The 27727-nt window shown below is 37.5% G+C and overlaps 1 protein-coding gene across 5 annotated transcripts in view; it reads right to left on the bottom strand.

The window, feature by feature from the left end:
* The window catches only part of Col11a1 (collagen type XI alpha 1 chain), a 531458-nt gene that overhangs the window by 203630 nt on the left and 300101 nt on the right, over positions 1-27727 (bottom strand). Inside the window, exons 5-6 of one of the 5 annotated variants that reach the window (XM_033758344.1) lie at positions 17906-17993; positions 11892-12097 (exon numbers count right to left, since the gene is read on the bottom strand). The exons of 1 other annotated variant lie outside the window; for it this stretch is intronic. In XM_033758344.1, coding sequence (XP_033614235.1) covers positions 11892-11961 — 70 coding nt within the window. In that variant the 5' untranslated portion in view covers positions 11962-12097; positions 17906-17993. Of the gene's footprint in view, positions 1-78; positions 679-11891; positions 12098-17905; positions 17994-27727 lie in introns of those variants that run through there. 3 more of the 5 variants (XM_033758347.1, XM_010639092.2, XM_033758346.1) reach the window with 3 other exon arrangements.

The following is a 27727-nucleotide window of genomic DNA, read 5'->3' on the forward strand; positions in this document are numbered from 1 at the left end:
GGGGCGGGGGAGGGGCGCGGAAAGGAGAAGGGCGGATGGCAGTCTCCCACCTCCCCAAATCCTTTCTTTTTTCCTTACCTCCTCTGACCTCTCTAGCTTGGAAGAGGAAATTCAATGCGAGGGTTGTTATGGTGAAATCCCAGAGCCACCGTTTCGTTTTCCACCTAGAGGACCACGGCTCCATCTCCGAGCCCGGCGCTCACGACTGTGAACTCAAACCAAGAAATTGCGAGCGCAGACCAACTTTGTCCCTTCTCAGGTATCGCCGACGCTTGCTACACAGCCATTTGGGGAGGGAGAGGAGGTCAAACGTCAAAGGGCTTTTTCTCTTCAATTTGATGGTTGGCTTCCTCTCTGTCTGTCCCTCGCCCCCTCCTCTCCCTCTCTGGTGGCCCCGCCGACTGGGACCCTCCGATCCGTCCTCTGGCGGCCCGGCCCTCAGACTGAAGGCAGATAAGGGGCTTCCACCAGAGAGCTGAGAGCACGGCGTACCCCTGAAGGCTTCATGCCGTCAGTGGGCCGGGCCCCTCCTCCCCCCACCGCCGCGCAGGCTGAGGGTCCGACCCAATCACACGCTCGGGGCCCGAGCCCGCCCCCTCGCCGCTGCCCAGGAGCTGGACTTGTGCAGGCCCAGCCCACCGGCCAGCCCGCCGGGTCTCCCCACTCCTCTCCTCCCACCTCGCTGCCCAAGCCCCCTAGAAGCAATGGGAGGGCGACGCCAGGGACGCGTGCTGGGCTTCTGCACTTTGGGAATGAAAGGAATGGCAGGAGAGAGCCCCGAGCGCACGGAGTTTTCAAGGAGCTTCTGTATTCAATAAAAACAGCTACTTGTCCACTTGCTCGGGTCTCTTAGCTTCTCGCTGGTGGAGGGGGAGGGGAGAAAGCCAGAGTTTGCTCGGCCACACCGCTGGAGTCCTGGGCTGGCGGCCGTAACCTTATCCTGGTGCAAAACTCTGCTTACTATGGCAGACCTGGAACCAGCAGACTCATTGAACTGCCTTCTCCGAAAAAATATTTGTATTGCTTTTTTAATCATCCAGTAAGAACAGAGGTGGCATAGAATAGAGGGACCCCAGAGGTCAAAGCCCATGAGCTTTGTGTGTGACGTCCTGGGATATCTGAAACTGACGGGTTTGTCTCTTAAAGTTTAAACTGTGCACTAAGTTCATTCAGAGGCTTACTCTCAAAGAGCTGAACTGTACTCCGAGGGAGGAAGACAAACAAATTTATGAAAGCTGACATTAAGGAGTGAGTAATTTAATTTTCCAGATGATTTTCGGTCCTGGTCCGGGATAAGGATGGCAGAGGCAGGAGAAAAGGAAAGAAAAGCAACTAACAGAAATCTCCAAGTGCCTGGGCTCATAACTCCTAGCAAGGCCTAGGCAAGCATCAGGGACTGAAAACATGGTCAGTGAAAGTGGGGAGGGGCGAGTTTCTAAATTTCTTCTCTACTTACCCTGTTCTCACCTGGAATTTAGATTCCTTGGTCAGGTTTTCCACATTTAAATTACCCCATCTTATTAATTCCTCCAGTTTGTTCTTAGTACGTCCTAAGGTATTTGTCTAGAAGAGTTTCTGGAACAACGTCCAACAGGTTTCCGCCATATACTCGCTAATCACTCCGTAGGGATGTGTTGAGTGAATTAATCCTTGTTTCACACACATCCCAAAGGCAAGTTGCCTTGGCTAGGTCTTACTTTGAGAATTTGAGAAAATTAAGTGTGCAAAATATTTTTACCAGGTACATATGTTCAGTTCTATGTTTGCCACTAAGTTTTAGGCTCCCAATTTTCTATTAGTCATCAAAATTTTCCTCATGATCTAGTCACTAGATTTCATTACATCTCCTCTACATAAAGTTTAGAAGTTGGAAGAAAGGCAATCAGAGACTAGACTGTGTCCTACGGTAGAATTGTTCAACCACAAGAATAGGGGTATATAAAATGAGGAAAGCAACTGGAAATACCTTCCCTATCAATGTCACTTTCTGTAAGGAAGAATCACTCCCTCATCGAGGTTATCTTTTAGGTCACAGGTTTAAAAAACTATTTAATGCCTCTAATGCTGCTGCCAGGATGCTTGCAATGCCTTATATCACTTGCAAAGAAATATGGCCAACTAGCTCTTCAAGTTATAAGCTTAGGTAGTTAACATTGATTAATACAACGACAACACATTGCATTCGAACTTGGAATGTATAGTTACAAATTAAGAATCTTGCAGGGGAACTATGTTCGTTATCCTTTATCCTCTCATGAATAGAAAATTTATCTGTATTTATGATTCTCAAACTTAACTAGAACATGACATTGTGGACTAAATATATATAATTTTAGGTGTTCTTTTAAATATAGAATGATGAAATGAATACAACTTTTGAAATACATATGTGTGAGGTTGCTAGAATATTAAATCAATTCAACAGTTACAGTTACAATGCTTAGAGCAACAGGTAGAGATAATGTTTCAAATTGTTTCTTAATAGCTCTCTTGAATTTCTGGTGCTTTCCATGGCCTGCTTCTGTTCTAGAAGGTGAGAAATGATACAGCCAACCTAGCAGGCACTACTTTTTGGTCACATATCAGACCTTCTCATATCTTGTGAAAGGGTTCTTTCAAGTAAAGCATCTTGCCTGAATAAAGTTGTCACTACCTTATACCTTCTGTACTCTTTGGTCTGAATTCCTTTGGTTATTGCCCAACTAGGCATAAACAGGGTCTGAAGTAATATTCATGGTGAGGTGTAAGTATGTCTAGCTGCTAGACGTAGAGTCTCCCAGAAACCTACTCATGGTTTTACAGAGGAGCTAAAGAAAGGAAGAATAATACTAAACAAAGGGAGCAGAGGAAAGCCAGAAAAATCAGCTTCAGCCATCTCAACCTTTACACTGAGGAACTTCCAGTAGAGATATTTCTGGGCCACCTTTCAACTAGTCTTTGTTACAAACAGAGTTAACATCATGGAATGTGGCAATTTTCTTGACACAGGTCTTTAGTTTGTACCACATTTAGTGATGTATTTTCATTTTCTCATATTAAAAATACTGCTTAAAGATATTTACTTTGCTTTATGGAATTATTTCAGATTTCCAAGCCTTGCAAAAACCTGAAGAAAATGTAGAGTAAGAACAGTCATTTCTTTTGTAGCAAAATTGTATTTATTTATTTATTTATTTATTTATTGGTACTGGGGATTTAACTTGGGTCCTTGAATTTCTGAGGCAGTCAGTAGAATTGTAGCAATATTTTAAATTCACCATTTGTCCATAGAGGATTATCACAGTAACTGAAATAATAATTTTAATATTTGAAACTTTAAATGTTTTTAACAATTTTCAGAATCCAAGGAGTTTTGCTAAATATTGTGAAGAGCTCACATACACCTCTTAATATCTTCACAAATCTTTAGAAATCAGGAGATCCAGATTCAGAGCCAGTGTTTGCAATAGTGAGACTTTAAGGAGCCAAAGGGACATCAAAGAGATATTACCCATAGCTGGATACCCCTAATACAAATGGTATGAAAGGATTAAAAGTAAACATGGCCAGGGCCGGGAATCTAGCTCAGAGGTTAGGTGGCCTGCCTTGCAAGCGCAAGGACCCGAGTTTGATCTCTGGTACCAAAAAAAAAGGTAAACTGGGCTATTTCATAGTCTATGAATTATTATATGTAAAATTTAGAGAAAGGAGAAGAATCGGTAATAAAGTGTTAGAAATGATAAAGCATCTTTTAAATTAATTGATATTCATTCCACTTTTCACATGCTGATATTTTATCCTTTCCATTTTTCATAAATGATGGTTAGATATTAATTAGACATTTCCTTAAGACACTTTTCTATAATGAAAATCACTGCATAAAATTTGACTTATTGAAGAAGAAAGTATTGGAGAGAAGATCCTGGAACACCAGAAATACCCAAAACATTTTAAAGAAAAATATTTTTGATTGAAAACCTTTCCTTAGTGTCCATAATGGCTTTCCACCCTTGCCCTTTTCTGAACTTCAGGTCAATTATTTTATTAAATAAGTGATTAAACAGTTTGACATTCAATTTACAGGATTTTTAAATACATTAAATAATAGAAATCAATTTTTTAATGGAGTTATTCCTCTTATTTAACAGATAGCCCATTGTTTTTGTAGAAAGGCAGGGTGGAGAGGAAAGAAGTTTATTTCCATAGTCTAATAGAGCTCATATGAATTCTACAATGACAACTATCTATTTTCTTCAATTTTACTCTGAAATAACATAGAACTTTGGAGGAATCCAAGTTTATCCCAATTTCCATGATTAAACAGAATTTCAAATGAAAATTTGATTATGTCACAATGTTAAATAAGTTAAGTTGGAGATGACAGGCCTTCTTGTTTAAAAGGACCTAATGCAAAATCAAATTTGAATGAACCCTGCTTTGAGAAGGAATATATCCTGGTACATTGTACACTTCTCTCTCAAATATCCTTTAGTTTGTTCTACTTACAGTAAGGTGTCAGGATTCCTTTTCATGACTTCCCAGACAAAAATAGAAGGAAAGAAGAGAGAATAGAATGACTCAAGATAAAAACAGATTTTTTTTTTCTGTGATTTGGAGTACTTGGTCAAGCTGGCTATTCCTTGTATCTTTTTCTGTTGTTATGCTTAGTTTGGCATTTAATAAGTCCTTAGAATGTCTTTAGAATAAGCATGTCCACAAAATTTTAAAAAATTAACATACACAGTGGTACCGGCCAGCACCACTATCTCTATCAGTAGAGGTGGAAGTACAGCTTTTAAACAATTTAGTGAACCATATACCTTTGTAAAGGGAGGTACCACCCTAATAACATATAAAGATGTCTTGCAGTATGTGATGTTCCAGCTCTCAAGCAGTATTGTCTTGATTCACACTGGTCTTTCTTAATAAAAAAAGATACTTTTGGGAAAGGCAAGCTTATTAGTTTCTTTAAAGGGATCATGTATTCCTAAAAATTTACTCATAACCATTTCATATATTAAATAAACTTAGTTTTGGTAGTATAATATTAATATGTACATAATATCCCTGTGACACTATTTCATACCAAATCACAAAAAGGCAACAAAGTGAGAAATACATTATTGACTTTTCTAAAGCAAATCTTTATATTCGGTCATGCCTTCAGATGGTGATCCAAACCAATGATATTTGGAATATCCTTGACTGATTATAAATATTATTTTCAGACAACTACATAATAGTTTGTATGTGTACCATTTAAACTAAGTCATGTAATTCTGAAAAAAAAAGTATGTGCCTAAAAAATCTGAACATTCATTGAATCAGATTTTTAATTATACAATATTTTTTCTTAATGTGATAGTCATATATTCCAAAGCAAACGCTAAATACAAGATTTAAAACTGATAAATATGGCAATACGATAAATCTTATAGTAGATCTAATTTTTAAAACATTTGCATTGAATAACTTCAACTTGATTTGTTTTGGGGCTGGGGATTTAGCTCAGTGGTTTCACTGCCTAACTTTTAAGAGCAAGGTCTCAAGTTTGATCCCTGGTGCAGAAAAAAAAAAAAAGTCAGCAATGAACTGAATTTGTTTTGCAGATTCTCAATATTTAATAATCCACTCTCCTAATATTATATTTTCTGCCAGTCCTGACATTGTTAAGTCATTGTGCATTCACGTGCAATGACAAACAATATACAATACTTCAGAAGTTTTCAAAATCTAATCTACAAGGGTTAGGAAACTGCTTATGTGTAAAAATGATTGCAAAACAACCAATATTTAATACAAAATTCATTTGTTAAAACAATGTATTTGCCACTAGGGTGTTATTTTTTATTTAAAATGCATGAGTTTTTGGTAGTCGTCATGTGATTTTTCAGAAGGTAGTTGTGTGGCACCTCTGCTAGTTTAATTTTAAAGTTGAAGCCTGGGACATTCAAAGTTCAAATTAGGCATACAAAACAGATGAAATTTGTGAAAAACATTTGTATTTGTACATTTCTACTTCTAGTATTAATTCTGGCCTTGAAAGTGATGCATTTTTAAAATACATGTCTTTATGTTAACTACTAAAGTGAATGTTACCCGTAATACTATAAATTTTCAAATATGGAAAAGAAATGTCAGAACTATTCAGAGCTCTGAAATTACCAACATATTAATTAAAAATTTACATTGATGGGGCCGGAGATTTAGCTCAGCGGTTCAGTGGTCTGCCTTGCAAGCGCAAGGACCCGAGTTCAATCCCTGGTACAAAAAAAAAAAAAAAATTTAAAAATTTACATTGATGGATATATTTCTATGAATACAAATTAAAAATTTACATTGATGGATATATTTCTATGAATACAAACACCCTGTTTTTTAAAGATAAATAATGATTAATAATTTTTATCCTAGTAGCATCCCTCAGGTTTCACTCTTTCCTCACATTTTAAAATCATTATTAATTCATGTGCTTCTTTAAGTACAAAATATTTTCAACCCAGCTACTATATACTTTCCAAGAAGGATAGAAAAACAGAAATGAAATGTGTAACATTTTAAAGAGAAGAAATACAGTCATAATTATATCAACATTTTGTAAATGCATACATCTTGAAAGTCATGAGTTTTGTGCAAAAACTTCTAAGTCAATACATGAAATTTCGAGATAGAAGATATATCAAGAATTAGATAACTATTTCCTTCAAAATTAAATCGAGACAAAAATGTTTGTACTGCATATGCAGTGTCCTAGTCTCCCCTCTTTAGTGGATTCCATATGATTTTGTTGCCATTACCTTAATTGCTCACTTTAATTCTGCCTTGACACGCAAAAGAGCCAATCCAGGTGATTTGTTCCCATCATTTTAAAACATCAGTTATTTGGATATGAATTACTGTGCTCCTAAGACCCTAGCATGGATTGGAACCCTAGATACTAGTGGCAATGCCATTGAATTTCTGTCAAACAATGAAGGCGAGTGAACACCTAGAACAGTGGAATAGATTAGAAGATGCAGAAGCAACTCTAGATATACTCAGCTACCTCATCTTTGACAAAGGAACCAACCATCCTCACTGAGGAAAGATAGCCTCTTTAATAAATGGTATTGGAAAAAATGGATTTCAACCTGCTAAAGATTAAAACTAAAACCCTATCTTTCACGATGCACTAAACTAAAATCCAAGTGGATTGAAGATATAAATATGAAAACAGAAACACTAAACTTGATGGAAGGTAGGTTAGGTAGGACTCTTGAAGATATTGGCATAGGAAAAGATTTTATGAACAAATCCTCAGTAGCATGGGAACTAGCACAAAGAATCAACAACTGGGATCTCATCTTTTTAAAGTTTCTGCACTGCAAGAGAAGTCACCACAGAGCTAAGAGACAAATTACAATGTGGGAAAAATACTTTTACCATCTATTCCTCAGACAAAGGTCTACTAACTAGAATATAAAAAGAACTAAAAAAAATCAGACCCCCAAATATAAAGACCCAGTCCAAGAATGGGCAACTGAAATGAACAGACATTTCTCAGACAAAGAAGTAACAGCAGCAAATAAACATATGAAAGAAAATGTTCAATATCACAGGTCATTCAAGAGATGCAGATGAAAACAATGCTAAGATTCCACCTCACCCCAGAAAGAATGGCTGCTATCAAGAAATCAATCAATAACAAATGCTGGAGGGGTTGTGGGAAGAAAGGAACGCTTCTTCATTGTTGGTGGGAGTGCAGACTGGTGCAACCACTGTGGAAATAAACATGAAGATACCTGAAACAACTAGGATTAGAAGACCCATTTGACCCAGCTATTTCTTTGCTGGGAATTAAAGACCCATTCCAAAAGAATAAAAAGAATCATACCACAGTGATATATGTGTACCCATCTTTATACTGGCACAGTTTGTAATAGCTAAAAGTTGAAAACAGACCAATTGCCCATGAGCTGGAGACTGGATAAAAATGATTTTTTAAAATATAAAATGGAGTACTGCTCAGCCATAAAGAATGAGAAACTAGAGACATAAATAGCTAAGTAGATGCACATTGAGGCCATACTCTTAAATGAAATAAAGAGAAGACAAATGTGTAAATACCAAATAGTTTCTCTGGTGTGAAAATCTAAAAGTGTAAATAAGAATCCAAATGTATAATTGATATTGTGTAATAAGTAGAAAAGATCTAAAGGAGTAGGAGAAGTAGGAGGGGTGGGTGAAAGGTAAGAAGGGAAAAGAGAAAATAAGAGAAAAGGAAAAACATGGAAACAAAGACTGTAAATAGGCAGGGTGAAGAGGGTGAAGAGAGGTCAGGGGAATGGGGAAAATAAGAACTGAGATACGTTATGTAAAGGTGCAAGATCTCAATGATTAATGTAACGATATTGTATACCTAAATTGTACCAATAAAATTAATGAAAAAAGAAAGTGATTTCATAAATATTTGAATAAGACATTGGCCTAAATCTTAGATATTTAACTCTATTCCAGAAAAGAAAAAAGAAAGTATTACTGAATTTATTACCTAGAAAAAAAAGTCACTTTCTGTAAGAGATCACAAATTCAAACAAATTTTTAAAACTTAACATTCTTTCGTAATGCCTTAACTACAAATTTATTTAGAATTAGAACAAATAAAATTTAATAATGTGATTATCAAAAATATTTTCAGCATATTCAAACACATACACCACACACAAACACATGTAAAATAGTTACTTTTAGCACAGATAAATAACAGTCAAATTTGATGATGATATCATTGTGTTTGGAATAAATTTAAAGAAGATTTTTTTAAGTTTCTAACCACAGGAAATAAATAATATTAGCTACTTTATAAAAAAGGGGTACATTCTCTATTCCACCTACCTTTTTAGCATTATGTATTTCTAGGGAATATTCACAAGGAATGCATTTCCAGACCATTATTTACATATTCCGTGGACACTTTTTATTTATTTATATTCCAGATTCATTACTAAGACATTTTCCTGAATCTTGAATTGCTAGAGAATTTTATTCCTCAAAATCTTAGGTGTTAAAAGATAAAAGGTTATTTTTAAGAAGAGCAAACAGCATTGGAGAAAACTGCAGTTTTCATGGAAAAATGCTTGGACAGTGGTAGAAGACAAACGTGAGGAGACAGTGCATAAAAACAGAAAAGAAGGCACTGGTAATAGTCTTTTGCAGTGAGACATGCTAAAGACAGAGAAAAGTGACTATTTTTTGTTTTAAAAAAAGAACTGATCTGTGATGCATTTTCTTAAATTTCCTTATTTTCATGATTTGAGAAGAAACATTCAGTTGCTAAGTACTTAGTCCCTATTAAACCTTGGTGCCCTTCTGCTGTGTGAGGCACCTTTGACTTAAAGTGTCTGAGGAAGCACAATAAGATAAAAGAGCTATACTTTAGCACAGCAATCCCCAATCTTTTTGATACCAGGGGCCAGTATCAGAGAAAGTAATTTTTCCACAGTTGGGGTGGGAATGTAGGTGATTTTGAGATGATTCAAATAAGCAAGCAATGCAGATCCCTCACCTTGGCAGCTCACATTAGGGTTCATATTCCTGTTGAAAGCTAATGCCATCAGTGATCTGACAGGACACAGAGCTTAGGCAAGAAGTGAGAGAGACAGGGAATGGTTGTAAACACAGATGAAGCTTGCAGATCTCTGGCCTCTCCTGCTGTGTGGAGAGGTTCACCAACCAGTAACTTGTCTAAAGCCTGAGTATTGGAGACCTCTCTTCCAGGTATCACTAACATCAAAATAATTACATATGAGAAAGTCCCAGTAAGTCAGAGTACAAAAGAACCACCACTACTATTCTGTATTAATTATTTAGGAAGCATAACAAACCAATCTATAATTGAAGCTTACAGCATCTTTTAACAGATTCTCATGATTCTGTGTTTGAAGTCTCAGACCTGTTGCTCACTGTGATAACAGCCAGAATCATTCATAAATTTGCAGTGAAATGGGATTTGGCCAGAGCTCAAGCATAAAAGATGGATTCTTTTGCACAGACAGGGACTTCGCTGAGGTGGCCAGAAATATCGACTGGACTCCTTTTTCTAGCGGGCTACTCGAGCTTCCTAAATGTTAGTTCAGGGCTCCAAGAGAACAGAATTTGAAGCTGTAAGTGATTGAAGAACTGCTCTTGTTACCAGCCACTCAGGTTCATATGCTCAGTGAGCTTTTTTTTGCTTGCTGCTGACCAGATCAAAAGATGCCAGTTACTTTGGTAAAAAGGAAACAGAATTTACCCAAACTTAGCTCTAAGGGAAGGCCCATTTGCCTCACATCACCACCACATTCTCTAAAGAAGGATCTGTTGTAGTAAAGAATGGAGGAAAGCGAGAACACACAAAGATAATGCAGATTTTCGTATTTGCTTTAAGCTTTATCACTTCCAGCCATAATGAGCCCATTATTTCCCTTCTTGTTGAAAGGAAACTGGGTTCCAGCTTCCTGGCCCCATCATCTGCATGTACCAATGCTTCTCTGGGGTTGAAAAAAGGAAGAGTGTTTGTCATATGCTGAGCACGAGGAAGTTTAGAGAAGTTGCTTATCTCTAAAACCGACTTCCAAACTTCCATCCTGAGAAGCCAGGTCTCAGAACACCCTCATGATTATCTATGTTTTAGCTTAGGAAGTCATGATGTGTGAGAGGGAAGAACACTGGCTTCAGTGAGAGATGGGATGAAGGCACCTGGAGTTGGAAGGGTTTGACTCTTTAAATAGAGAAAACCTGAGTTATCAAGGGTTCCCCTTCTTCCTCCTTCCCCCTCCTTGGGCCCAGCACAGCCTGGAGCCTGTGAGTACCAGCCCTGAGTGCACCTGCTTTCACATAGTCAACACCACCATTCATGGAGAATTTCATCACCAGCAACAGCTTTACCTATGGCCAGAGGTTCCTCTTCCATCCCCTTTTTTCCCTTTGCCTTTTGGCCTCTTCTTGCTGCTGTTATCCATGATCTTCAATAAATATGGTTACTTATTAATTACTATAAGGTATACCCTTGGCAATTATTTCCTTGATAAACACAAGAGCCTTTTATTTAGAGGGAATAAAATGGCTTACTTATCTGGCCCAGCAGTTGGCTGGTGCTTTGTTTTCTGAAAAGAAACTTGAAGTTATTCAATAATTCACAATGTGTGAGGTTTATGAGGTGCACCCGAAAAGCACTGAGAGCTAAAATTCATGGGAGCAGAAGAGAAGACATCGTTGAGGTCAAGGACAGAGAACAAGTTAGTGTCTCTCCAGATCTAAGCAAGGAGTGTATAAGGGTCTGCTACTACTCTGGTCAATAGGCACTACTACTTTATGGATGATTCTGAGTTTTCATAATAAGTGATATTCTCCATATGACTTGAATACTGATGAAATGGGTGTGTTGCACTGAGACTGGCATGGCACCAGCCAAACAATGATTAATAATAGGCTTTAGCCCCTGCATACCCTGCCTTCCGTGAGGGAAGACATTAGGGTCCTTGAGCTGAATTATCAAGGTGGCCTTGACAGCCTATCACAGGGTGCCATCATACTACCCATGGGGATGAGTTGAGAGAAACTGAGTATGATGGAGCTGCTTGCTCAGGTCCCTAGCAACTGGCATAAAGTTTGCCCGAGGTTTGAATGATGGAGTGGCCCTGAGTCGGAAGAGTATATCTCTTCTAATCAGTGGCATGGGGCACTTTGGTATTAGCATGAAGGCAGCTTGAAAACGCAAATTTCTCAACTGGCCGTTCACAGGGAGGACAAGGAAAACTGACCAATTAACTCCTTCAAGACCCACAACAACTGAGGAAAGGGATAACGCACTATAAATAAATGTTTAGCATTGAATGAGATGCTCCAGCATTGAAAAGGAATGTAATTTGTTTGCCTACAGCATCCACATTTACCTGAGGCTCTTGAAAAGTGATGGGGATGTCCTTGAGTGTCAGCAACGTGAGCCAACTCAGGCAGCATCATTCACTGTCTGGGCATTCTTCTCTGGCCACCATGTTGGTGGGTGAGCTTGTCTCAGTTTGGGGAATTAGAATGGTCCTTCCTCCAGTGCCAAGGGTCCGAATACATATCCAGTAATGAATGAAACTGTACTGTATACCTAGAATGTACCAATAAACTCAGTAAAAAGAAAAAAAAAAGTCTGAAAGCCAATTGGGGACAAAGAAAACTTCCAGGGGACAAAAAAAGGTGGTCCCCCACCCCAGGAACCTGCTTTAAGTGTCACCATTGGGCCAAAGATTGTCCAAATCCAGGACTCCCTCCCGAGCCATGCTCCACATGAAGAGGCCCTCAGTGAAAGTTGGGCTGTCCTATTGTGGTGTGGCCCACCCCACGGGTCCTCTCCAAGTGCCACCTGTGAGTCCCAGACTCCCTCATGGACCTGATTGGTTGGGCCTCAGATGATTGACACACCCTAGAGGTCTGGGACACTCTCTGGACCATCATAGATGCCTAACTCTGAGTAAATCTACTGGTGGAGGGTAAGACTGTTTCATTTTTTAATTGATACTGGGACAACCTACTCCATCTTCTCATATTCAAGAAAGCTAACCTTAGCTTCAGTTACTGTTGTGGGTATTGACAGCACTCTTCCCAGGCCTATTAAAACTCCTCTACTCTTATGTCAATTAGAAAACCAAATGTTTACTCACTCATACCTATTCATCCCCACCTGTCCAATTCGACTCCGACAAAATGTTTAACAAAAACCTCTCTGCCAGGCTCACTATTCCAGGGTCTGCTCCCCATCCTATTACCTCCATCCTCAAACTTACTGATGCACCCTCCTCTTATCCCATATCCTCGCCCTCCCTCAACCCATGCATCTAGGGAATTTCAACCTCTGTCTTTTGACACTACTTGCCCCTCTATATTCCTCTAAAATAGGGCCAGCCCTACCTTGCCCAGCACCAGTACTCCCTACCCAATCCAGCCCTCTCACAACTAAAACCCATCATTACTTGCCTTCTCCAACATAATCTCCTGATTCCCACTAACTACCCATTCAACATCCCATTCTCTCTGTCTGTAAGTCTGATCAATCATACTGTTTGGTACAAGATCTCCGAGGCATCAACCAATTTATCCTCCCATTCATCCTATAGTCCCTAACCCATATATGCTCCTCTCCTTCATTCCCTCAACCACAACTCACTACTCAATCTTTGACCTAAAGGATGCCTTCTTTACCATCCCTCTACATCTTGACTCATGGTCCCCTTTTGCTATCACATGGACAGACTCAGATACCTACCAATCACAGCGGCTTAATGGGCAGAACTCCCCCAAGGCTTTAGAGATATCCCTCACTATTTCAGCCAAGCCCTTGCCCATGACTTCCTTTTCTGTCAACCGATTGGTTTCTATAATATGTGTACCATCTCCTTCTCTGCGGCCCTTCTCAAGTATCCTGTCACCAAGATGCCTTTCCCTCCTACAACTCCTACCAGGGAGGGGATATTATGTGTCACCTTCCAAGGCCTAGATCTGTTCCCCATCAGTGACCTATCTAGGCATCATCCTCCACAAACACACTCAAGTTCTTCACTCAGATCATATACACTGAATTACCCAGATCTCAACTCTGACTACAACATAACTCCTTTCCTTCTTGGAAATCGTTGGCTATTTCCATCTTTGGACTCCAGGTTTTACAATACCCATAAAACTCCTTTATGAACTAACTCCAGGGAATCCCTCAGACCTCTTAGACAACAAGTCATTCCCCCACTCCTCACTGAAAATGCTAAAACAAGCCTTAAAAGTGGCCCCAGCCTTTCAAACCCAAGATCTCTCACACACCTTCCTTCTCCACAATATAGAAGAAAGAGGGTGTGTTGCTGCAGTCCTAAAGCAGTGGCCAAGTCTCCAGCCAGTCATCTTCTTATCAGGATAGCTTGACCCCACCATTAGGGGGTGGCCAACCTGTCTGAGAGCAGCAGTGGCTACTGCAGCCATACTCCTAGAAGTATCAAAAATCACCCACCAAGCACCCATCACCTCCCATTTCTCCCATAACCTCCAAAATCTCCTGACCTCCTGCCACATCTATTCTCAGCTCCAAGACTTCTACAACTGTATTCTCTCTTCTTTCAAACAACTACAGTCACCATCACTTCAGGGAAAACCTTCAAGCCTACCTCTTTGTTGATTCCCAAGCAGCCATAACAGAGGCACCCCTTATCTGGGACCATGACTGTCTTCTTCTCATGTGCTTACACTGTGCCCCTTTCCATACATTTCAGGTCTCCCTCTACTGGACTCAGGATACACATGATTCATAGATGGGAGCTAATATAAGACCACTAACGCTTCACCAGATAAAGCAGGACATGCAGTTGTCACCATAAACTCAGTAGTTGAAGCTAAAGTCCTGCTCCCACACACCACCTCCAAGCAGACTGAACTTGTCACTCTAACCCAAGCTCTCATGCTAGGAAAAGGACACAGAGGTAACATATATACAGACTCAAAATATGCCTTCCACATCCTTCACAACCATGCTGCAATCTGGGCAGAAAGAGGATTTCTCATAAGAGGGTCATCTATTCTAAACTCCCACCTAACAAAGGCCCTCCTAAGGACACGCTTCGTCCAGTAGAAAGGGTCTTGCAGATGGGCAGTGGTCAGGGCTATGTAGGTAATTGTGTAGGGACCTATCCACTTGAGTTCTAAATGTGGCATGTGTAAATCTTTTATTAAGACTTGCCTACTGGCCAGGTCATCCTCAAATGGGTGGATATTTAGGGAAGGCAGGTGGTGGTTAGCAGCCTTGTGAATTTGCTCTGTGACTTGTTGGGTGATAGGGAGATAGTTTCCTGAAACACTAGTTTCTAGTTTCTCGGGCTGTGTTGGGGCCCAGGAGTGAGGAGCAGCCATACAGCAGTTCCAAAGGACTGCACCTAGTGTGTTCTCAGGGGGCTGCTCTAATCCTGAGGAGGGAAATAGGAAGGATGGAGACCCCGTCTCTTTTCAGTTGTATGGAGAGTTTGTTGAGCTGGACCTTAATTAGGCTGTTAGTTTTTTCAACTTTTTCTCAGGATTGGGGCCCATAGGGGGTGTGAAGGCTCCAGTTCACTCTGAGGGATTTGGAGAAAATCTGGGTCATCTGGGAATGCAGGAAGGCCTGCTCTCTGACTGGATGGATGTGAGGAGACTGAATAGAGGTATTATGTCCATTAGGAGGCATTGTATGACTGATTCTGTCTTTTCTGAAGTGGTGGGGAAGGCCTTGGTCCATCCTGTGACTGTGTCTACCCATATAGAAGGCATTTGAATTTTCTAACTCATGGCATGTGTGTGAAGACTTGGGCAGGAGTGATTCCACAAACTTGGTGGGCTAATACCAATGTCTGCATTAGTCAACTGAAGGGGCTTGTATCCTATTTGAAAGCTGTTGTGGAGGAAAGAGGGGATCTGACGATCTGGGAGGTGGGAAGGAGAAATTTTCTCTGGATCCTAACTCCCAATATTTGTTTGCCTTTGAATGGGAAGATCCCATTCAACAGGATGTCACCAACAGTCCACTTGAGCTCTCTTGCCTCAGGTTTTAGAAATAGCCCAAACTTATTTGCATGGGCTTTAGCTCAAGAACCAAGAGGCTTCAAATTTAGAAAGATGGGCCTGTTACAGTATGTAAATAACCTCATTTGTAGCCCCACCAAGGAATTATCTGACAAAAACACCATTAAGACATCTGTCTCCTTTTTTTTCTTTATTTTTGTGGGGGTGGGGGTGTTGAGACAACATCTCACTATGTAGTTGAGACTGACCTGGAACTCACTATGTAGCCCAGGCTGGTCTCAAACTCACAGTGATCCTCCTACGTCAGCCTCCCGAGTGCTGGGATTACAGGAGTGCGCCATCATGCCCAGCTGTCTCTTTGTGGCTGAAAAACAAGAAGCAGCCACAAGAGTTCTAATTCTACTTCGTCCTTCCCAGGCTGGAGTTATCCTCTATAAAGGCCATCAAAAGCCATCAGACCCCAGAAGACAGGGAAATTATTTTGCAGACAAAACTGCCTAACAGGTTGCCATCTCCACAAAAATTCAGCATCTGGGCCAGGAAACCAACCAGCTGCCTACTTTACCAAGTGACTAGATGAAGTGATGCAGAGCTAGCCAACTGCCTGTGAACAGTAGTCACTATGTCAGTCTTAACTCAAGAATCTTCTAAGATAAGCATGGGCAAAAGCTCATAGTTCTAACTCCACAACAGGTTAAAGCTTTGTTAGTAGTCAAGGGACAGTTGTGGATGACAAGAGAAAGGCTCATTAAATATCAGGCCATTCTTATTGAATGAATCTCCCAGATGTGCATCTTCAGTCTTGTAACATTTTAACCCCATCCATACTGCTTCCAAATAACCAGCAGTTGAAAACGAGTGAGAACAAAACATTGCCCAAAATTCTTTCAGTTGCCCCAATCGGAGTGACATGCCATTCACAGAAAGGCTGGCATATGGTCCACTGATGTCTTCAGTTTCATAAAGGATAATGTTAGGAGGGCGGATTATGCCATAGTCAGCTCTATCCAGATCATGGACACAAGAGGACTGCCCCCTCGGAATTCTGCCCTCACTTGGTTTCTCCAACTTGCCCGTGCCCCCAGCAATAGGATATATATATATATATATACATACATATATATTGACTATATATGCATTTCCTGGTCCTGTGCATGCAGCCATCTGGAAATACAGATAATTTTTACTAGTTGCCAGTCTCCAATAAAATAAGGACAAAGGATCCTCAACTTTCTCAAAGCAGTAAATCTCCTCAGTGATGTAGGAATTTTCTATTGATAGGGACATCAAGCCTCTTTGGACCCTGTCTCAGTGTAATTATATGGCAAATTTCACTGCCAAACAGGCCACTCTTCAATATACTTCCAGCCCATCAATAGTTTTATCCATAATCCCACTCCAGGATCTTAATGTAAAGCCAGAATATTCCACCGAAGAATTTCAAAGGATTCTTAATGAGGGAGGAACTCATAAAGGTCAGTGATGGCACGTGGGACACTGACTATTGTTGCCACAATGAGTGCAGTGGAAAGTCAATCAGTCCCTATATTATGACTTCCACCTAGGGTGACATGCCATTACTTATTGCAGGGCCTAGAGTTCTTACTGAAGGCTGAAAGACATTAGTTGTCCATGTCTACCACAATCCACAGACTCATCCTCCCCCATGTCCTGAGCCTGTACAAAGGTGAGTCCAACCCTGCCAAACAGACTTCATCCGTATGCCTACATGTAAGGGTACACACACCTCTTAGTGTACTCTGTTTGACTTCTTTACAAGGTTAGAATAGCCCTTGGAGGTGGTGAAGTCCTTCTTAAAGAAGTGATCCTTAGGTTTGGACTGCTTGGGTCTATTCAGGATGATAACAGACCATCTTTTACATCCCAAATTACATAGATAGTCACCAAAGCACTGTGAATTAAATACCATCTTTTCGCTTTGTAGAGACTTCAGTCATCAAGAAAAATAAAGAGAGCCAATCAGCAAATTTAGCCCAGCTATGTCAAGAAATGCACCATAAGTGGCTAGATCTCCTTAATGAGGCTTTGGGGGCTCCCCAAGTTCAAATTTATCTCAGCCCATTTAAGATGATTTATGAAAGAAGTTTTCTGATATTTGTCTTACTGACACAAAAACTTCCCAGTTCCTACAAAATGTGACCCACCTAGGAACTTTCCAATAGTCCCCCCAGAAATATGGAAGATTCTTCCTCTCCTAGGGACTAACAGTTGTCAGCCCAACATCTTACCTGATGACCAGGTCCTAATCAACACCTGGAAAGAGAATGGACCCTAGGGCCAATTCACACCCAAATAGAAATGTCCTTACTCAACTATGAACAACTCCTTCTGTCATTAAAGCACAAGGAATAGATAGAGTCACCTCTCCAGTGTAAAATCCAAGCCGCTTGAGATATCTGAAAGGAAGAAGGACCACCAAGCTTGTACACCTGTGAACCTCAAGCTTCTTTCTGGAAAAGAAAACACCAACCATCCTGTTGAACCAGATAAGTAAAATATTTTGTTTCCTGTAAGTAAATTGTGTGATTCATCTTGCTAATCTCTCATTTACTACACTTAAAGTCTTTTCCCTAAATTATAATATTTCTTTTGAAGTTTTCTCTGTCTTTTGGGATCATCCTGGATGGTTCAGAAACTGCCTCTAATAGAGATAATAAGCATCGATTATATAAAACCTTAAAGCTCAACATATCTTTCTCCTATGATCAGTAGGTATCTAAGAATTTGATAGCCTAGATAAACTATCCTTCAGGTTTTATAGCCATCCTTCAGGTTCAAATAGTTTCACGAGAAGTGGTGCCCATATGTAGGGAACTAGATCTCCTAACCACTGGAACAGAGGGGATGTGTTTGTCCCTAAAGGAATAATTCCTACATCAGTTGGTCTGCAGTGGGGAGAGATACACCGCAGAAACTGGCTGACACTGTTTCTAAGATCTGTGATAAATGTCTGACTCATGGATGTCCTAGCAAAATATCTGGATCTGGAATTGGCAATTTTGTTTAATGTCCCTTCTGTGGCTTCACATAACCTTATTGTTTACATCTTACATACTTAATCTTTTATTAGATTTTGTTTTTTCATGTTTGAGGGCTGTTAAAATATTGGTGATGGCCCTCACAACTTGCTTCCACCTCCACCATTTGTCAAGAAATCCTCAGAAAAAGAACTCAGTTCCCTTGAAATCATAGGTCAGTCAGGCTAAGATTGGTCTCCATGTAGGTAGAAACAAGGTCCCAATTTAGCTAGAAGTAACCATAAAAGATGGAACTTCCTCCTTCAGCACCCCTTAAAGATTTTTGGAGACCAGAGCTGCAGGGGGTAATAGAACAGTTAGAAACAATGGAGCCAAAAGACTCACTCCCTTCCATCCATTTAATTCTAAATGCCACCCTATTGGCCATTCCTCCTTCCATTGTCCTGAGAGGTAGCAAATAAAATAACAAAAACCCAAGAAATCTCTTACGCTCTAGGTGAGAGCACACGCATGTTAGATCACCCAGCCTACCTTTAATCACTGTCACTCTACTCCTGCCTCATTAAGTGTTCATAAATATGTACCACATGCCACAAGTATAATTAAAATCAAAGTGAATTCTGTGAAAAGCATGGATGTCAAGAGCCTTTGAGATGGCACAATATTCTGTCAGTCATTCCTGTAAATCACACCTAGAGATTCAAGGGAAAATACCTGATCTGAGGTGTATATCTTTTAAATTCTGAAAGTCTACATAAGAGGGCTGCTGCTGCCAGTACTGTGCTTTCACTTGTATCCTTTTACTATTCTGTCACCCCATATCTTTTTTTTTCTCTGCCTTATCTTTGTTTAGCATGGACTTGCCTTTAGCATAACTTCCCATGATCTTCAATAAATGTAGTTATTGGAGGAACACTTCACAATTCTTTGCTCATTGTACACAAAAGCTGGAGTATATGTACCTATTCCATAGTAACAGAAACAGGAGATACTGCAACTTCCTAGAATTTTCTCCCATTTCTTATTTTCTAATTTGTATTATTGACAAAAATTACTAATATTTGTCAGTGTAGAACTTTGTTCAGTTCTAATAGCTTTTCAATCATTTTAGGTTTTCTGAAGTTCCTGTTTCATCCTTTCCAAAACTAATTCTTGTTTCTGGCCCTTCTTGTTCTGGCCTGCTTGCCCTCAGATATATTATCTTTGTACTTTTATGTTTCACAAGCTAAATGCTCTATTTATTTCCCCAGCATCTCTATTGATTCCTTTCTTGTTGATATAGGCAATAAAGGGTAGGCATTAGCTGAGTTTGCAGAATAGAGGTACATTTTCTTCCCTCTCTACTGATATCTCTGGCACTTGAGATGAAGCCACAGCAGCTCCACAGATCATCTGCTTATTTCTGTAATCATTTTCCTGCATTAAATGATCTCTTTTAAATTCTAGAAATAGTTGTGCTTAAATGTTTAGATACTTATTGATGGAATGTTCAGTATACTATTACCCTGGCTAGAAAAATTTAAATAGTTTTACAATTGTACTGATTTCAGGGTCAATATTTATATTGAGAAATTAAGTTCCACTCAGTGAGTTTACAGAAAATTGAAGTGAAATTAGTAAATATGTAAGACTGCATGGTTACTTCAGAGAAATAGAGCCAGTATATAAAGTAAAACAATTAATGGGCTTAAAGCGATAGTGATTTTCAAGCCATTTATAAAATGTATTACATTTTATTCAAAATTCAAAACTAGCATAAGTGATGAGAAATGATAAATATGTGATTTTAAATTAAAGTTTATTTAAATTCAAAATGTAATTCGAGGGCCAGGGATTTGGCTCAGTGGTTCTATACTGCCTGCCTTGCAGACACAAGGGCCTGCGTTTGATCCTGGTACCAAAAAAAAAAAAAGGATTGGAGTCCTTCCATAAACGGGGAGAGTAAGGAGCTTATTGAAGACGTACACAACTTATGGCTTATCTGGAAGACAGCAAAACCACGAGCAAGATTAGAGAAATAATATAATGATAATATATGCTGTTCCAAGGTGTGGGTAAGAAATGGCACATAACACATGCCTTGGAAAATACGCGCATCCTGAATATCTGTCATACTAAAAGAATTGCAAGTTTTCAATGAAAATCAAATTTCAAAAACATAAAAGCAGATGCAATAAAAAAAAAACTAGATGAAGTTAACTGTTAAATGACTCAGTGAAAGTAGTCCATTTTCTCTTAGGACAGCCTGTGCCAAATAAATATATTATAATTCAACTGAAATGCTTGGCATTTTCTCACCAATATGGGGATGTTTCTGGTGTGTGGAACAATGTTTAACTCCAAGTCTATGTCCCTAGACCAGATACAACTTTGGCAATACTCAGGTGATTTCCTGGGCTGTGGTTGTAAGATGCAGGTGCTACAAGCCTGGAGCTAGTTTGACTCTACACAGAAAACTAATATATATCCACAAATGTAACAATCATTTTAGATGTCTATAAGAAATATGGAGTGTGAAGTGTGAGAAAAGAATTTGAAATTGGATAAAAAAAGTTTCTCAAAAATGTTAAATGAGATAATTCAAATCATGTGGCTGGATGAAAACTATGGTTAGGGAGAATCATTTTTTTTTTATTTAAGAAGATAATATCAATGGAACTGATAAGATTGTAATAAAATAAAGTGATATGAAATAAATAATAAAAATAAAAAAGAATGAGTGAAGAATGTTAAAATCATTTATAGGCAAACTGTCATTCAGTTAGAATTTTGTATTTATACATTCCATTTTTGCAAAGCATATTTCACTGTTTTACATTTACTTCATCCGTTATGTGTTTCCATAATAAAATTGTGCCTAATTCAGAAAAAGAAGAAATATTTTAAAATGATATCTCTCATATAGAGTAGATGTATTTATCCCACATGCTCAGAGTGAAAAATACTATTATACCTGTCATAAATTCACAGAAATATCATCTCTGTCTTTTTCCCTTACACACACACCCCATATAGTGTTTTCAACCTCATAATAGATTGGAAAAAAAGAAAAACAGGTTGTCTCATATTGGTTAATACTGAGACATTGTAAATGTAATGCAGCTTTCTCAAAGACAACTGTGCTGGATAATTTCAGGAAAAGTGTTTGTGAATCAATGTTCTTTTATGTCACAATACAAATACCTTGGCATGTAGAGAAAGGCTTGTATTACATTTCTTAGAAATAAAAATCTTTTCACTTAGCCAGGTGCTCTTATTCTAAAGTTTTAGGAAACTCAGGGCAGAATTTGAGCCCCTCAAAAGAACATCCTGGTGAAGTGGATGGACATGTCTGTTTGTGACATGCATGAGTTGTGTGAGCATTGAAACACAATAACTAATACCGAATAGTTTTTCTGGTGTGAAAAACTGTAATTGCACATAAGATCCTAATGGTATAATTGACAGTGTGAAATAGGAAGAAAAGGACTAAAGGTGTAGGGGAAATGGGAAGGGTAGGGGAAAGGAAATAAGGGAAAAGAAAAAAAAAAACATGAGAAACCGAAAAAATGGAAATAAAGTATTTGTAAATAGGGAAGGGAGGAGGGAGTGAAGGGAGGGCAGGGACAAGGGGAAAAATGAGAACCAAGACCTGTCGTGTAAAGGTACAAGATCCCAATGATGAATGTAACTGTACTGTATACCTAAGATGTACCAATAAAGTCAATGAGAGAAAGAACAGACACAATAGCTAGTATACTGATACAGTAAAAATGACCAATGCACACCCTCTATAACTATTAACTTTGTATACTCTTCACCAGAATCTTGTTTATGTGCTGGTTTAGACATCAAGCTGTAACTTGTTTTTAAATAAGTGTTGGAAAATGCTGCACATCTTTTCCTGTGACCTGCTTTTTGAGTTATTAACTACATAGATTTCTTATTGCAAAGTGTATTTTTATTCAATAAAATTTTAATCTTTTAAAACTCAAAGTTTTAGGTCAAAGGTTAACATGATTAAACAATCTTTTCTTATATTATTACCAAAAGTCCTCCAAACATGACAAAATGAAGTACTACTCCAATCACATAAGATTATATTTTATTGTACACAGTTTTATATTGGATACAGTTATATTGTATCCACAGCAGCACTGAATATGGGTACACTACTATTGTTGTGCAAAAGAGTAACTCTTTATTATTTCAATTTATGTCTTTGGCAATCTACAGATTTGATTAACAACTAGCATTTTACATACTAATTTTTTGCATATCTTTTCTTATGGGAAAATATTTTCTTTTTTAATATTTTTTGTTTACATTTTAGATATACATAGTGGTCACATTCATTACACAGAATATGTACCTGTACATAATACATTTTTATTCTTTTTTCCCCAATCCCCTCCTCTGAATCGGATTAATTTCACTTGAGTAAGGTCTCAAGTTTCATCCATTTACCTATAAATGCCTGAAGTTTTTATAGCAGAACAGTATTCCATTCCATTTAAAAAAACACATCTTCATTCATCCACTGATGGGCATGAGGGCTGTTTCCAAAAACCACATAACCATCTCAATAGAAGCAGAAACAATGTTTGACAAAACCCAACATCCATTCATAAAGCATACAGAATGTTGGAATAGATGGCCTTTATCTTAATCTGATTAAAGGTGTCTGTGCCACAGCAACAACCAATATCATACTAAATGATAAAAAACCCAAAACCTTTCACTCTAAAATTAGGAACAAGACAAGGATTTCCACTATCACTATTCAGTATAGTTCTAGAAAAATTAGACAGATAGATTAGACAAGAGAAAGAAATAAATTGAATATGGATAGGAAAGAAAGTTAAATTATCATTATTTGCAGATGACATGATCCTTACTCTACATAGAAGACCTCAAAGATATCACCAAAAGACTTCCAGATTTAATAACTATTTATATTTTAACTTACAAAATTTTTCCTGTTTTCAAGTGTTCCGTTTTTCTGTGAGCCACTGGATCTTTTTTTCAGCTCAAGCAAATTTTTAGTAAGCTAAAGTTATTAGCTCTTCTTCCCTAAATGATTATAATCATTTTCCAAGTTTGTCCTTTGCTATTTTTTTTTCATGATATTCTTGACAGATCAAAATTTAAAACTTTATGCAACCAAATTGATCCATCATTTTTTGTTTGTTGGGAGTGTTGCCCAAAAAGCTTTCCTCTACCCTAACACCAATGGTCACATAAATTTACTTTCTCAGTGGTTTAATTATTCAACAACTTTTGACTGTAGTTTATAGACCAAGCTAAATTATTTAAAATAAATATTGTTATCAAAATACTTTTATTGATTAGATTGTCCTTGTGTTGAGTCGCGCCTGTATAATATTTCATAATTTGAATATATTTGGATTTGGTTGTGTTATATCATGCTTTGCTACTTATTTGTTTATTTTTGCACTTCTACCACTCACTTTTAGTTTTGAAATTTTATTCATTTATTTATTCTTGAATTATAAAATTTTTATTGTGTGACAAGCATAATTATAGGGGCTTGAAACACATCAGTGAGTAAAAGAAACAAAAATTTCTGGTCTTCAGGGAATTCACAAGCTAGCTTTACAACATGCTAGAGTATATGGTAGCATTTGCTTTTTGAAAATATGATACACACTATACTATATAATTTTTAACCTATAAATAATTAAATAAGCAATAATTTCAAAGTGATTCAAAACTAAATCTATTTTGTGCAGTAAAATACAATTTTGTAAATAATGAGTGGTTTACAGAATGATCTTTAATCAATGTGAATGACCTATGTTAAATAAATATTAGTGATCCTTACAGTTTTAGAGACCGCGAGGCAAAACAAGAGATTCATTTTAGAAAAGACTTTACATAAAAATCTGGAAGTGGAACATATCAAGAAGACATGAAATCCTTATTTGAGGTCATTAAGAGTTGATTTAATAAATATATTTCTAAAATTCATTGGACATAGTATGGAAGGAATGCAAACTAGTGGACCATGAGCTCTTCAACCTACCTAAGCTAGGATTTCAGATTCTGTCAATTCCTCTTTCTTTTATTTTTTGCCATTGTCTCAAATTTGTAGTTGTTGAAAATTTTAATCTCTTTCTAATTTTTTTAAAGTCACCAAAAAACTAATCAAACAAGAACATTTTTGGTTGTTTTAGCTTCCAGTTTTGCTGATGTTTAATTTTCCAATCTCAAGAAAATAAAACAAAAAACCTTCATTTTATTTTGAATCTTTTGTCTCTCAGACATAATTTAGACCAATAAAGAACAGATAAAGAGTTAATTAATCTGTTAATTTATTTATGGAAATATGGTGGTAAATCTCTCTTGGGCATCTCTGGCTAAAGCACTGGAATTACATTAGTACCTGAATAGAGGAGAGGGGAGGTCTGAGCCACACCATACTGGAATTGGGGCACTGTCAGAGAGTGTGGCATTTCCCTATGGGGGAAGTGGTCAGAAACTTTAAAAAGATAGTCTAACATTCAACTTTGCCTTGAAACTCAATATTCCATGGAAAATTGCTAATCACACAAGGCAGTGAATTGGTAACTCTTGAGAGAAAGTGAGGAAATAGCCCCAGGACTACAAGTACTGATAAGGTGGAAAATGTCAGGAGAGAGTTTGGAAGTAGACTAATTAATCCACACCACCTGTCCACTCCAAATACTGCACATGCACAAGGATTCTCTCCTCCCTTTGCACATTCAGGGAAGATGGCAGTACTTGTTTATGCTTTAAATATGTAAATAGCTGCTGGGAATTTAGCTCAGTGGAGCTGCCTCCTGCCTTGCAAGCTCAAGGTTCTGAGTTTGATCCTCGGTACCAAAAATAAATGAATATGTAAATAGAGTCACTCCTAAGAGACATGAGGGGTTTGGATTATTAAGGGGTCTTAATTAAGATATTATGTATCTGCAAAAACCTATAATCTATAAACAAGTCATAAGTTTAAGACTCTTTGATGAATGGTCACATTGGAGGCAACTTAAATATAACGATAACAATGTGAGTACATGTAAAAGACTCTGACTTTTGTATAAACATCTTATGAAAAAGCCTTTAAAAATTAAGTGATGTTAAATACACACAGATATACATTAAGTAAATAATAAATGCTAGCTGACAAGAGTACAAATTTATGAAAGAATTAATATTTGGAATAGAAGAGTCCCAGAAAATCTTCCAGTAAAGAAGTACAATGAAATAATATACAAAGGGTACAGAAAGAACTGATTCAATTAAACACCTCTCTGCAAATTCAGGCTAAGAAAGGTACAATTTCTTGGATATATTACTAATTTGGAAAAATGTTAATTACATTTTCAGGAAGTATCACTATTTCTTTTATATATTCTATGAAAAGGTTTATTGTATTATTACAGTGTTATCTTTGTGATCAGAATTCATGAATGCATGTCCAGGTTAATAACTGAAGTCAGTATTTCCTAACTGCATTTAAGGAAAATTTTAAGTTATCCTGATGGGCTTCTCTCATTGCTTTAGCTAATGCTTGATGGAGAAATGGAAAAAATCTGTAAAATATGGTGGGAACACATAGGGAAGAATACGGGTTGTGTTCCAAATTTGTGACTAAAAATGTAGAATACACTTATTTGGAGCTATCAGTATGACAGGTACCTTTTCATGAGGTTAAAGAATAATCTTTTTCTCTCTCAAATTTGGCTTAGCAAGTTCATACATGTATCTTGAACTGAAAAGATTCAGAACAGATGATTTGCAGTCATGAGGAAAATATGATTTAACTAAAAGTAACAAAGTTTTTATTTGCATGCAGTCAGTGGGAAAATATAGTTCTGTACAAGGAACCCATTCCTTTAACTATTTTTCTTATAAAAATGTGTGTGATGGAGGTTACTTTATATTTGCTTTGCTAGCTCATAAAGTATGAAAGGGGAGGATTTTCCCATGGTAGAAGACACACTAGTATGGTTTTAAAGAGATGTGAATATTAATACAATTTCATCCATAAATGTTGTCATATAGTAAACTTCTTTGGCATTATTAACTAATACAATGCTCAATTTCTCCTTCGTTAGTTAACTGAATTTTTAAAAATTTTAATATTCTTTTTAGCTCTGAAATTCTGTATGTAGATTCTTCAATGCTTTCATTAGGAACTAGCACTATGATGATCAGATGTTTCATATTGAAAATGTTCACTTCAAAAAACTACATAAAATTTTCTATTGTTTATTATTCATTCCAAACATTGACAGATAACTCAATGCAGACTGACCATGTACCACACATTGAATTACCTCATAAAGACTGAAAAAGTAGAAAAACAGATCTCTGCTATCAATGAGTACACAGTTTCTTGATAGCTTGCTTGACAAATTAATTTTACCATATTTAGAAGATCCTTCTTAAAGTATGTTACAGAGGGCAATATCATGACAACATCAATTGCAACAGGAAAACTATTTAGTCGCAAAATTAAATGTATCCTTATGAATGACTGAGACTTAAAATTAACAAAGAAGAACTGTTACCAAAAACTAAAGCATCTGAGCAGGTAAAGGATATGGAAAATTCCACTCAGGATGAAGTGAGCCTAGAAATTCTGCTTCATTACTTCAAATTATGAGACAACCTAAATACGGGGGAATTCTGATTATGAAACCAAGCTAACTCATTTCTTTGTGGCTTATACTCTATTTTTGGAAAAATACGTATTTTAAACATCATGAAAAACTGAAATTATGAAAGAGGAATTCAAAGGTTTGAAGGCTAAGCTGTTCTGAGGTGAGAAAAAGAATGTGAGGTTTCCAAGAGTAAAGAAAATTACTCAAGGCGTGAACTCTGGAAAGTGAAGGCCATACCCTAGAATGACCCTTTTTGGGTTCTGGATGTGCTGAATATTACTATTTATGACAATTAGGCTTCATACCTTTATTTTTTATACACAACTTTCCCCTACATATAAACATTTTTAATGAAAATATTTAATTTTAAAATATTTCATTATTTTTAAAAAGCAAATTTGTTACAGCTCGCTATTAAGTGTTCAGTCTTGCAGTACAGTATTAGAATGATCATACTTGTAGGAGCATAACACACATTTTAAGAAGTGGCAATGTGCATTTTAAAATATCAATTGTTCTGAGCAAGGAAAAATGAATTTTTTGGCATACTGGTAGACTACTGATATTAAAAAAAAATAT

Source organism: Fukomys damarensis, unplaced genomic scaffold (assembly GCF_012274545.1).
Source record: "Fukomys damarensis isolate Sample0158 unplaced genomic scaffold, DMR_v1.0_HiC HiC_scaffold_33, whole genome shotgun sequence".
NCBI classification, from domain to species: domain Eukaryota; kingdom Metazoa; phylum Chordata; class Mammalia; order Rodentia; family Bathyergidae; genus Fukomys; species Fukomys damarensis.